The following is a 13,787-nucleotide window of genomic DNA, read 5'->3' on the forward strand; positions in this document are numbered from 1 at the left end:
CAAACCAAATCCATGCCTATCTTTCTCACAACTACACGTTTGAACCAAAACAGAAAGTACTGGACAATCTCAGCAGGTCTGACTGCACCCGCGGAGAGAGAAGCGAGCTAACATTTCTGTTCCAGCTGAGGACAACCTGGAACAGGGAACAAATGACCCAGTGGCCGGGGGAGGGGGGCAGACAATGGTGATAGAAAAACAGATCAATGGAAAAAATGAAAATAAATTGATAAGAAATAAAAATGGGGTGAAGGTGGAAGAGAGAGTTCACAGTCTGAAACTAAACAGGAAATACTGGACATTCTTAGCAGGTCTGACAGCATCCGTGGAGAAAGAAAGAAGTTAACATTTCGATTTTGGATGACTCTTTGTCAAAGCTGGAGGGAAGTGCAAAAGGGATACTGTAGTGGGGGGGGGTGGAGCAGTGGGGCTGGATAGGGGGCCAGCGATAGGTGGAGGTAGACAAAGATGTCGAGGACAGATGACAAAAGGGATGTAAATGTGGGTGATTAAGGCTGAGAAGAACAAAGAACAAAGAAAATTACAGCACAGGAACAGGCCCTTCGGCCCTCCCAGCCTGCGCCGATCCAATCCTTTTTAAAAAACCTGTCGCCTATTTTCCAAGGATCTACTTCCCTCTGTTCCCCGCCCGTTCATATATCTGTCTAGATGCATCTTGAATGATGCTATCGTGCCCGCCTCTACCACCTTCGCTGGCAAAGCGTTCCTGGCATCCACCACCCTCTGCGTAAAACACTTTCCACGCACATCTCCCTTAAACTTTCCCCCTCTCACCTTGAAATCGTGACCCCTTGTAATTGACACCCCCACTCTTGGAAAAAGCTTGTTGCTATCCACACTGTCCATACCTCTCATAATTTTGCAGACCTCAATCAGGTCCCCCCTCAACCTCCGTCTTTCCAACGAAAACAATCCTAATCTACTCAACCTTTCTTCATAGCTAGCACCCTCCATACCAGGCAACCTCCTGGTGAACCTCCTCTGCACCCTCTCTAAAGCATCCACATCCTTCTGGTAATGTGGCGACCAGAACTGCACGCAGTATTCCAAATGTGGCCTAACCAAAGTCCTATACAACTGTAACATGACCTGCCGACTCTTGTACTCAATACCCCGTCCGATGAAGGCAAGCATGCTGTATGCCTTCTTGACCACTCTATCAACCTGCATTGCCACCTTCAGGGTACAATAGACCTGAACTCCCAGATCTCTCTCAACATCAATTTTCCCCAGGACTCTTCCATTGACCGTATAGTCCGCTCTTGAATTAGATCTTCCAAATTAGATCTGCTGATAGTGACACATAAAGAGATCAAAATGTGTGCATGGCAGAACAAAGGTGAGCAGTGTGTAAAGGGCAACTGGGAACAGTTGACCCAAGTGGAGTGAGGGGCGGTAGGTAGGGAACAATAGTGAGGGAAAGATTTTCCCTCACCATTGTCCCCCACCAGTCCCCTCTAGCTTTGACAAAGAGTCATCCAGACTCAAAATGTTACCTCCCTTTCTCTCCACAGATGCTGTCAGACCTGCTGAGATTGTCCAATACTTTCTGTTTTTGATTCAGATTCCAGCATCCGCAGTAATTTGCCTTTATCTTTGTGTTCACAGCCTGAAGTTGTTGAACACAATGTTAAGTCCAGAAGGCTGTAACGTGCCTAATTGGAAGACGAGGTTCTGTTCCTCTAGTTTGCGCTGGGCTTCACTGGGCAGACATGTGGACGTGACAGCAGGACGGTGAGTTTAAATGGCAAGCGACAGCAAGGTCTGGGTCCTGCTTGCGGACGGACCGGAGGTTTTCTGCAAAGTTATCACCCAGTCTGCATTTAGTCTCTGCAATGTAGATTAGACCGCGTTGGGAGCAACAAGTGCAATAGACCAGATTGAAGGAGATGGACATGAAGCTCTGCCTCAGTTGAAAAAGAGTGTTTAGGCCCTTGGATGGTGAGCAGGGAGGAGGTAAAGGTGCAGGTCTTACACCTTTTGCGGTTGCATGGGAAGGTGCTGTGGAAAGAGGCTGAGGCGTTGGAGGAGTGGACCAAGGTACCCTGGGTGGAACGGTCCCTGCAAAATGCAGACAGGGGAAGTGAAGGAAAGATGTGTTTGGTGGTGGTATCATGTTGGAGTTGGCAGAACTGGCCGAGGATGATTCTTTGATTGCGGAGGCTGGTGGGGTGAAAAGTGAGGACAAGGACAAGGGCGACCCTATCCTGGTTTGTGGGGGGCGGGGGGAGAGCAGAGGTGCGGGAGATAGGTCAGGCACAGTTGAGAGTCCTGTCGACCACAGTGGGTGGGAAACCACGAATAAGGAAGAATGAAGACATGTTTGGGAAAGTGGCATCACCGGAACAAATTTGGCAGAGGCGAAGGAGCTGAGAGAATGGTATGGAATCCTTCTGGGAAGTGTGTGTGAAGAGCTGCAGTCGAGTTGGCTGTGGAAGTCGGTGGGTTTGGAATGGATACTAGTGGATAGTCTATCCCCAGAAATTGAAATAGAAAGGCCAAGAAAGGGAAGGGAAGTGCTGGAGATGGACCATGTGAAGGTGATAGAAAGGTGGAAATTGGAACCAAACTTGATAAGTTTTTCCAGGTCCAGACAGGAACATGAAGCGACACCAAAGTGGTTGTTGTTCTCACTCAATTTAAAATTAAGTCATTCCCCTGGTGACTCAGTTTGTATTGTGCTGTGATATATACAGCCACATAGACCAGGATATCAACAACTGTGTTCCAGTTACGAATAAGTGCTTCCAGGAAAGGAAAAGAGAATATTAATGTCAAATGCATAAAAACCATCACCATGCCAACTTAGGCTCAAATGCACCAAAATTGTAATTACCTCATTTAATAAACTGTTTAAATGATGCATATCCCATCACTAAAACAATTATCAAGTTTCTTTTCTCTTTTAACTCAAACAACTTCTTGAAATATTTGCTCATTTTAAACATAGGTTTCTTAAACACCCATAAAAGCTTAGCATAAGAAAACAAAACACTGTCAAACTCACACTGTTACAACAGTTCCTATTCAGGGGGCTCTGGACAGTGTTGCTGTATTATATAAACAAAAGTCCCCCACTGAATATTTTTAGCAAAGTAATACCAAAAAATGGTGAGGTGTTAAAATAAAGAAACAGCAGTAAAAGAGATGTTTATCTCTCATGAATTTTTCTGAAGATTCTTTCCTGCATTTGAAGATAATTTATTTCTAGTTTTGACTGGGGTTAACATCAATCACAGCCCACACAGATAGGACCAGTTCCCTTCAGACAGAAACACGATCATTTTTAGCTCTGAAATGTTAAATACCATTGAAATGAATAAGATTTTTTCCGCCTGTCAAGTGAAATGCAAGGCAATTGATCTTACCATGATCGCTCTCTGTTCCCGATCTTCCCCAGTACCTGCGCCTCCGTTCTGGACTGTGTGCATGTCGTTCTATCACAGCCGCTATAAATCTGGTGTTACTGACTATTAAAAATAAACAAAAATTATTAGTGCAGACAATAATTTTCTCTCCTCAATGCACAATTTTAAACAAGAGAATCTACAATTTAGAGTTCATATGTTTGGGGGTTGGGGCATGGAGGGAGGGGGAAAAAAAATTCAAATGAACTGGTCAATTTAATTCAAGGAGGAGGTCAGGCATTCACTGACCACTCACACTTCCAGACACAGTGGATGCTTCCAATCTACAGATCGGAAGGGCATGGGACAGCAGCTAATTAAGTGTTAACGGGCTCAGTAACCAGGACTGTGGCAATACATGGCCATTACACTGACAAAAATGAGAGTGGTAACAGTGCTCTGCATTCAGGTGGAACTTGCTTCATTCTTTTTCTTTGCAGCTTTCAATTCATTTTTTCCATCATTTTTCAACTTTTTTTTCTCAAATTTACTTTTATTTCTTATGTTATTCAACTTCGCAGCCTGTCCTTTGGAAAATGAAGTTTTAATATTGGTAGGAAAGTAAGATTGCATTTCAGCAAATAGGAAGACAGTAGTGTCATGGTATTTTCACTGGACAAGTAATCCAGAGAACAGAATAATGCCCTGGGGATAATGGTTCAAATCCCACCTCGGCACCTGGTGGAATTTAAATTCAATTAATAATGCAGTCCTAAAAAAAACTATCTCTGGCGTACACGTGACTCCAGATCCACTGCAATGTGGTTGACTCTAATTGTCTCTCTGAAATAGCCCATCAAGTCATTCAGTTCAAGGGCAATTATGGATGAGTAACAAATCCAGACCTTGCCAGAGATGCCCACATCACATGAAAAACAAATAAAATATTAGTTCATTAATGAAAGTCTTTATTTGAAAGCCATTTAGCTGGGGATTTAGTTGGAGAAACATGGATTTCAAGAGATGGGTGCTGGCCTGGACTTTAAATTCAGCAATGAACAAATGACTGTCACCGTTCATTACACTTAACAACCGCCCAGACGTAGTGAGCTTTTGTGCAACAGCTATTAGAAATCCATTTCAATGTGGTGCACTCTACAGGAGACCTAGTGCCTATTCGAACAGGGAAAGTAACTTCATGTCTCTCCACGCAATCAGATCAAAGAATCGTTATTGAGACAAATCAGGAAGTGTAAGTTGGAGTGTTTAATTCAATTTAATATAATATATTTGATTGAATATAAAAGCATATACTGAAAGTGAAACAAGAGAAAAGAAAGAAAGATGGGATTAAAGAGAAAGAGATGAAACAGAAAGATAAAACATCTATTTTCACATTTAAAATAAAGTCGACAATAATTAAAATCAGAAGCGAGATTCCACACTTAAATTTTCAGTGCCAGAGATCGCTCGGTACTAAGAATTAACACACCTAGTCATTTGGTAGTACAGAACTTGAGTGTTGCTGAAAAAAGATATTTTATCAAAACTTTTCGCCTTGCACTCATCAGGAGAATCACAAGAATACTAATGTCAGGGGATACAACAGTCCAAAAATGTGCAGTTTAGGTAAATTGCCCTTAGTATCCAAAAAGGTTAGGTCGGATTACGGGGTTCGAGTGGATGCGTGGGCTTGTGTGCTCTTTTCAAGAGATAGCGCAGACTCGATGGGCCAAATGGCCTCCTTCTGCACTGTAAATTCTATGACTGTATGATGCAGGGATACAGCTCCATAGGTGCCAGATGCCTTCACAGTCAGAGTTTTAGAACACAGAACGAGGTCCTTCGGCCCATTGTTTCTATACCACCCATCAAGCACCAATCTATTCCAATCCCATTTTCCAGCACCTGGTCCACAGCCTTGTATGCTGTGGCATTTCAAGTGGTCATCTAAATGCTTCTTACATTTTTGAGGGTTCCCTTTCAGGCAGTGAGCTCCAGATTCCCACCACCCTCTGGGTGAAAAAGTTTTTCCTCAAATCCCCTCTAAATCTCCTGTGATTACCTTAAATCTTTGCTCTCTGGTTACTGACCCCTCATCTGAGGAGAAAGGTTTCTTCCTATTTACCCTATTTATCCTTCATAATATCGTACAGCTCAATCAGGTCTCCCTTCACCCTTCTCTGCTCGGAGATGAACAAACTCAGCCTAACCAGCCTCTTTTCATAGCTGAAATTCCCCAGCCCAAGCAACATCCTGGTGAATCTCCTCTTAACCCGTTCAAGCGCAATCATATCCTTCCTATAGTGAGGCGACCAGAACTGTGGTCTAACAAGCGTTTTGTACAGCTCCATCATAACCTCCCTGCTCTTATAATCTATGCTGTGGCTAATAAAGGCAATTATTGCATATGGCTTTTTAACCACCTTATCTACCTGTCCTGCTGCCTTCAGGGACCCACGGATATGCACCCAAAGGTCCCTGTGTACTTAGTCGTGTCTTACCATTCATTGTATAGTCCTTTGCCTTCTTAGTCCTCCCAAAATGCATCACCTCACACTTTTCAGGGTTAAATTTCATTTGCCATTGTTCTACCCATCTGACAAGCCTGTCTATATCTTCCAGTAATCTAAGGCTTTCCTCCTTGCTATTTACCATCTCACCAATTGTTGTATCATCTGATAACTTGCTGTTCATGATCCCCACATTCCCATCTGGACCATTAACATACACTACAAACAGCAAGGGACACAACACTGATCCCTGCAGTACACCACTGAACACAGACTTCCAGTCACAAAATCAACCTTCAACCATCATCCTCTACCTCTTGCCACTCAGCCAATTTTGGATCAAATTTTCCAAATTGCCCTGGATCTCATGGACTCTTACTTTCTTGATCAGTTTAGCATGCGGGACCTTGTCCAAAGTCTTACTGAAGCCCATGTAGACTATATCAATTGCACGGCCCTCATCTACACACTTAGTCACCTCCTCAAAAAATTCAATTAAATTTGTTAGACATGATCTCCTCTTGACAAAGCCTTGTTGACTATCCTTGATTCATCCTTACCTCTCCAAGTGGAGATTAATTCTGTTCCTCAGTATAATTTCCAATATCTTCCCTTGGACTCTTTGGTCTGTAATTACCAGGTTTATCCCTACTTCCCTTCCTGAATAATGGTACCCTGTTAGTTGTCCTCCACTCCTCTGGCACCTCACCTGTGGCCACAGAGGAATTGAAAATTAACGTCAGAGCCCCTGGAATCTCCTCCCGTGCCTCACACAGCAGCATACATCTCATCTAGGCCTGGGGATACATCCACTTTTAAGCCCGATAAAACTGCTCAACACTTCCTTCCTTGCAATGCAAATCTGTCCAATTATATCACAGTCCCTTTCGCTGCTTTCTATACCTACATCGTCCTTCATCATAGTGAACACAGATGCAAAATACTCATTCAGCAGAGGGCAATAGAGCGGAGCTGCTGATTGGCTGTTGCAGGGGAAGGCTCGAGAGCAGGTAGAAGTAGAAAGAAATTGAACCGTGACATCACGGCCTGCAGGTAAGGGATTGGCTGGTGACTGGTAAGTAGTTTTTCTTTTATTTTCCCTCAGGTGTTATTGTGCGGGGCGCAGAGGTTGCTGAGTGAGTGCTTACTGAGAAGGGGAGTGAATAACAGGTAAGCTCTTTCTTTCTTTTTCTTTTTTTATCTAGAGGGGATGGCAGGGAAGGTAGTGCAATGTTCCTCCTGCAGAATGTTTGAGGTGAGGGACGCCGTCAGTGTCCCTGCTGATTTCATCTGTGGGAAGTGCACCCATCTCCAGCTCCTCAGAAACCGCGTTCTGGAGCTGGAGGAACTTCGGATCATTCGGGAGGCAGAGGTGGTCATAGATAGAAGCTTCAGGGATGTAGTTACTCTGAAGAATAAAGATAGATGGGTGATGGTGAGAGGGGCTGGGAGGAAGCAGTCAGTACAGGGATCCCCTGTGGTCGTTCCCCTCAGTAACAAGTATACCGCTTTGGATACTGTTGGGGGTGGAGGGGGACGGGACTTACCAGGGGTAAGCCATGTGGTACAGGTCTCTGGCACAGAGTCTGTCCATGTTGCTCAGAAGGGAAGGGGGGAGAGGAGTAGAGCATTACGTCATTGGAGACTCCATAGTTAGGGGGATAAATAGGAGATTCTGTGGGAATGAGAGAGACTCGTGGTTGGTTTGTTGCCTCCCAGGTGCCAGGGTGCGCAATGTCTTGGATCGTGTTTTCGGGATCCTTAAGGGGGAGGGGGAGCAGCCCCAAGTCGTGGTCCACATAAGTACCAACGACATAGGTAGGGATAGGGACGTAAGGCAGGAATTCAGGGAGCTAGGGTGGAAACTTAGATCTAGGACAAACAGAGTTATTATCTCTGGGTTGTTACCCGTGCCATGTGATAGCGAGACGAGGAATAGGGGAAGAGAGAGGAGTTGAACATGTGGCTACAGGGATGGTGCAGGAGGGAGGGTTTCAGATTTCTGGATAATTGGGGCTCATTCTGGGGTCGGTGGGACCTCTACAAATGGGATGGTCTACACCGGGACCAGAGGGGTATCAATATCCTGGGGGGGAAATTTGCTAATGCTCTTCTGGAGGGTTTAAACTAGTCCAGCAGGGGCTTGGGAACCTGAATTGTAGCTCCAGTGTACAGGAAGTTGAGAGTAGTGAGGTCATGGGTAAGGTTTCAAAGTTGCAGGAGTGTACCGGCAGACAGGAAGGTGGTTTAAAGTGTGTCTTCTTCAATGCCAGGAGCATCCGGAATAAGGTGGGTGAACTTGCATGGGTTGGTACCTGAGACTTTGATGTTGTGGCCATTTTGGAGACATGGATAGAGCAGGGACAGGAATGGTTGTTGCAGGTGCCGGGGTTTAGATGTTTCAGTAAGCTCAGGGAAGGTGGTAAAAGAGTGTGTGTGGCATTGTTAGTCAAGGACAGTATTATGGTGGCAGAAAGGACATTTGATGAGGACTCGTCTACTGAGGTAGTATGGGCTGAGGTTAGAAACAGGAAAGGAGAGGTCACCCTGTTAGGGGTTTTCTATAGGCCTCTGAAAAGTTCCAGAAATGTAGAGGAAAGGATTGCAAAGATGATTCTGGATAGGAGCGAAAGTAACAGGGTAGTTGTTATGGGGGACTTTAACTTTCCAAATATTGACTGGAAACGCTATAGTTTGAGTACTTTAGATGGGTCCATTTTTGTCCAATGTGTGCAGGAGGGTTTCCTGACACAGTATGTAGATAGGCCAACGAAAGGCGAGGCCATATTGGATTTGGTACTGGGTAATGAACCAGAACAGGTGTTAGATTTGGAGGTAGCTGAGCACTTTGGTGATAGTGACCACAATTTGATTACGTTTACTTTAGTGATGGAAAGGGATAGGTATAAACCGCAGGGCAAGAGTTATATCTGGGGGAAAGGCAATTATGATGCGATGAGGCAAGACTTAGGAAGCATCGGATGGAGAGGAAAACTGCAGGGGATGGGCACAATGGAAATGTGGAGCTTGTTCTGGGAACAGCGACTGTGATAAGTATGTACCTGTCAGGCAGGCAGGGAGTGGTCGAGCTAGGGATCCGTGGTTTACTAAAGCAGTCAAAACACTTGTCAAGAGGAAGAAGGAGGCTTATGTAAAGATGAGATATGAAGGTTCAGTTAGGGCGCTCGAGAGTTACAAGTTAGCTAGGAAGGACCTAAAGAGAGAGCTAAGAAGAGCCAGGAGGGGACATGAGAAGTCTTTGGCAGGTAGGATCAAGGATAACCCTAAAGCTTTCTATAGATATGTCAGGAATAAACAAATGACTAGGGTAAGAGTAGGGCCAGTCAAGGACAGTAGTGGGAAGTTGTGCTTGGAGTCCGAGGAGATAGGAGAGGTGCTAAATTAATATTTTTCGTCAGTATTCACACAGGAAAAAGACAATGTTGTTGAGGAGAATACTGAGATTCAGGCTACTAGACTAGAAGGGCTTGAGGTTCATAAGGAGGTGGTGTTGGCAATTCTGGAAAGTGTGAAAATAGATAAGTCCCCTGGGCCGGATGGGATTTATCCTAGGATTCTCTGGGAAGCTAGGGAGGAGATTGCTGAGCCTTTGGCTTTGATCTTTAAGTCATCTTTGTCTACAGGAATGTGCAAGACTGGAGGATAGAAAATGTTGTCCCCTTGTTCAAGAAGGGGAGTAGAGACAACCCCAGTAACTATAGACCAGTGAGCCTTACTTCTGTTGTGGGCAAAATCTTGGAAAGGTTTATAAGAGATAGGATGTATAATCATCTGGAAAGGAATAATTTGATTAGAGATAGTCAACACTGTTTTGTGAAGGGTAGGTCGTGCCTCACAAACCTTATTGAGTTCTTTGAGAAGGTGACCAAACAGGTGGATGAGGGTAAAGCAGTTGATGTGGTGCATATGGATTTCAGTAAAGCGTTTGATAAGGTTCTCCACGGTAGGCTACTGCAGAAAATACGGAGGCATGGGATTCAGGGTGATTTCGCAGTTTGGATCAGAAATTGGCTAGCTGGAAGAAGACAAAGGGTGGTGGTTGATGGGAAATGTTCAGACTGTAGTGCAGTTACTAGTGGTGTACCACAAGGATCTGTTTTGGGGCCACTGCTGTTTGTCACTTTTATAAATGACCTGGAGGAGGGCGTAGAAGGATGGGTGAGTAAATTTGCAGATGACACTAAAGTCGGTGGAGTTGTGGACAGTGTGGACGGATGTTACAAGTTACAGAGGGACATAGATAAGCTGCAGCTCTGGGCTGAGAGGTGGCAAATGGAGTTTAATGCAGAAAAGTGTGAGGTGATTCATTTTGGAAGGAATAACAGGAAGGCAGAGTACTGGGCTAATGGTAAGATTCTTGGCAGTGTGGATGAGCAGAGAGATCTCGGTGTCCATGTACATAGATCCCTGAAAGTTGCCACCCAGGTTGAGAGGGTTGTTAAGAAGGCGTGCGGTGTGTTAGCTTTTATTGGTAGAGGAATTGAGTTTCGGAGCCATGAGGTCATGTTGCATCTGTACAAAACTCTGGTGCGGCCGCATTTGGAGTATTGCGTGCAATTCTGGTCGCCGCATGATAGGAAGGATGTGGAAGCATTGGAAAGGGTGCAGAGGAGATTTATCAGAATGTTGCCTGGTATGGAGGGAAGATCTTATGAGGAAAGGCGGAGGGACTTGAGGCTGTTTTCGTTAGAGAGAAGAAGGTTAAGAGGTGACTTAATTGAGGCATACAAGATGATCAGAGGATTGGATAGGGTGGACAGTGAGAGCCTTCTTCCTCGAATGGTGATGTCTAGCACGAGGGGACATAACTTTAAATTGAGGGGAGATAGATATAAGACAGATGTCAGAGGTAGGTTCTTTACTCAGAGAGTAGTAAGGGCGTGGAATGCCCTGCCTGCAACAGTAGTGGACTCGCCAACACTAAGGGCATTCAAATGGTCATTGGATAGACATATGGACGATAAGGGAATCGTGTAGATGGGGTTTAGAGTGGTTTCACAGGTCGGCGCAACATCGAGGGCCGAAGGGCCTGTATTGAGCTGTAATGTTCTCTGTTCTATTTAATACCTCACATACTCTTTTTGGCTCCACACACAGATTGCCACTTTGGTCCCTAATATTTTCCCTGGTTATTCTCTTGCCCTCAATACACTTATAAAACACTGTGGGATTTTCCTGCCAGTGTCTTTTCATGCCCCCTCATCGCTCTCCTGATATATTTTTAAGTATCTCCTTGCACATTCTGCACTCTTCTGATGCAATCCACAATTTTTTTAGCTCCCTTTATCTGCTGTAGGCCTTCCTTTTTTACCTTATCCAAACCAGTATTTCCCTTGACATCCAGGATTCTTTGGACTTTTTAGTCCCACCCTTTACCTTTCCTTTTGCTTTCCCTGGATCCTACTCTCTTGATTTCTCTTTGTGACTGTACCTAAGCTATCCATCAAGGGAAACCCCAAATGGTTGTCAGTCATAATCCAGAATGGGATCCTGAGTGACTTTCCCCCTCCCTTGCCTTGGGAGGCCAAGCTTCACCAGCTCAGTTGCAATAAGTTAACTCAGCACTGATCAGGCATGGAACTGTAGGCCTTCCTGCTCTATGTGGTTTGGTATCCGAATGGGTAGAAGATATTAGAAGCACCAAGCTATGCCCACTCATGCTACAACTGAATATTTTCTTTTCACCCCCTGCACGATAGTTAAAAAGCACTTTGCTCTTAAGTGCTTGAGCCATTTGAATGGAAAAGAAAATGCTTCTAGATATCAAAAATGATTTTTAGCCTCATAACAAAAGGTAACACTTACTGATGCCTCTGTCCTCGTGACTATCTTCATCTCGTTCATCTCGATCATTTTCCAAGTTGGACATTCGCACAGACATCTCTTTTATTAAAAAGTTTTAATGAGGATGATTATTTTGAGAGTATATTTTGCACATCACTTTTCCCAATCAATTTTTATTCTTTATTTACAAGGAGGTTATGACTTCTTTCAGCTGACAAATCTCTTTGCCACATTATACCTATTCTGGGAGCAATGCCAAATCCAAAGGGCTTTGGAGATATCACAACACAAACTATGAAGTGGAAGAATTTATGTAGTTACATCAAGGGAATAACAAGACAATCTTATTGCTGCACTGTCTTACAAAGCTGCCTTTTCTATAGGGCTGACATTTTTTTGCTCTATGTGACTCAGTAACTTACCAGGTTGTGCTATTATTATCAAGGAACAACTGAATTCAAACCTGTGTTAAAGACGGAACATCATTTTACTTTGGTTTCATAAGCTAAGTAAAGCCTGCCCCTTTGTTCTTACCAAAAATTGTTTCATCCGTTATATCAAACATTCCTAACTGAGGTTGATGCAATTTCTAGGTAGTTGCTACTTTCTGGAGTTTATCATAAACACTTTTTTCTTCACAATCTTGGAATGGTCAATTACTGTTCTTACCTTGTGCTGCGAGAGGAGACATGTGCTGGTGACTTCTCCTATGGATCTGGTGTCGGTAAGCATATACCGCCAGAACAAGCACCATGATGCACCCCATGATCCCACCAGCCACGGGTCCGACTGGGGCACTTTTGATCATGTTCAATGCTATAACCTCATCTCCTATAATTAGAAATGTAAAAAAAAAAGCAACCTCAATATCTGTACAAAAGCACACATTCAGATAACAGCTTTGATATGAACAGACAATTGAGCTTGAACCCAACGGTATTGCAGTTCGTCATTACTTGTCATTACACCTTTAAAAATAGAACATCTGGTAACAGATGTCAGGCAGGATTCTCCGTTTCGAAGACTAAGTGTTGACGCCGACGCAGAATTTGTGGACTTTCACGACAGCAAAACTTGCGCCGAACTTGGATCGATTCTGCAGCTGTGGAGAGGCTAGAACCTGCGCCATGTCGAACACAATCGATTCCAATGAAAAATGGTACGGGATTCGGGCAAACTGCAGGTGCATATACATATTACATTCTCCACACACACTCATCCCAGCCAACAAGATGGCACTGGTTCTGCTGGAGCGCGCCCATTCTGCTGATGGGTCAGCCAGGGCCAGAGGGCACCTAGGGGGGTGGCCTGGGAGGACAGCTATACGACCCGTGGCTCTAAGTTCACAGGGGGCTGTTAGCAGCATTGCAGCAGCATGGCTGCCTTGCCGGCTGTGGTAATGCTGTTCTGTGCCCGTCTGCCCTGATTACACAGCCCACCTCCTGGCCATCCCCCGCTACTCCCCCTGGCCAGCGGCACAACTGTCAGCAAACTAGAGTGATATTTGACACTTTCCGTACCCCCTCTCTCTCCCTCAGCAACCATGACGCCAGTTTCAAGATTTTTAAAAGCACAAGTGAACCGCGCCGTCGGGAACTCGGCCCATCGGAAAATACTGGGCCGGGCCTGCTAATGACATGCAAACTGTGTTTACTGTACGTGTGTTCCAGACCGCATTGACAGCACTGTCGAGGTGACGGAGAATAGCGATTTGGCATCAAATCAGCCCGCCGCGATTTTAGTGTCGGAACCTATTCTCCGCCCAATCGCGATTTTGGCGGCAACCAACAAAGAAACCCGCCCGACATCTTTTGTTCCGGGAACACAAAGCAACAGTAACGGTAACCAGGGAAAAGCAGCACCCCATAACTTTAGCATCTTTCGCCCTTTACAAAAACAGGAGATGAAGATGGGCTCAGTGATCCATAATCTGAAGACTCAGTCTCCGGCTTCAAATCTTTAAACTTTTTACCTTGGATGGAGTAGCACTGAGCTGAGTAACAACTGGCAGATGTCAGCTGGAGACAGTACTAAAGTCAACTGCGCTGCTCCTCCCATTTGCTATCCAGGTTCACTGAAATATGGAGCTGTATTTTCAATC

The 13,787-nt window shown here is 44.7% G+C and overlaps 1 protein-coding gene across 3 annotated transcripts in view; it reads right to left on the reverse strand.

Moving 5' to 3' along the window:
- cachd1 (cache domain containing 1) overlaps window positions 1–13,787 on the reverse strand; it is a 262,478-nt gene that overhangs the window by 3,302 nt on the left and 245,389 nt on the right. For all 3 annotated transcript variants that reach the window (XR_011948199.1, XM_072511136.1, XM_072511134.1), the window contains exons 24-26: window positions 12,356–12,517; window positions 11,708–11,785; window positions 3,390–3,491 (exon numbers count right to left, since the gene is read on the reverse strand). Coding sequence is in view for 2 of the 3 variants with exons in the window: in XM_072511136.1 (XP_072367237.1) it covers window positions 3,390–3,491; window positions 11,708–11,785; window positions 12,356–12,517 (342 nt within the window). In the remaining variant the exon portion in view is untranslated. The remainder of the gene's footprint in view (window positions 1–3,389; window positions 3,492–11,707; window positions 11,786–12,355; window positions 12,518–13,787) is intronic.

This window comes from Scyliorhinus torazame, chromosome 7 (assembly GCF_047496885.1).
Source record: "Scyliorhinus torazame isolate Kashiwa2021f chromosome 7, sScyTor2.1, whole genome shotgun sequence".
Classification (NCBI taxonomy): Eukaryota; Metazoa; Chordata; class Chondrichthyes; order Carcharhiniformes; family Scyliorhinidae; genus Scyliorhinus; species Scyliorhinus torazame.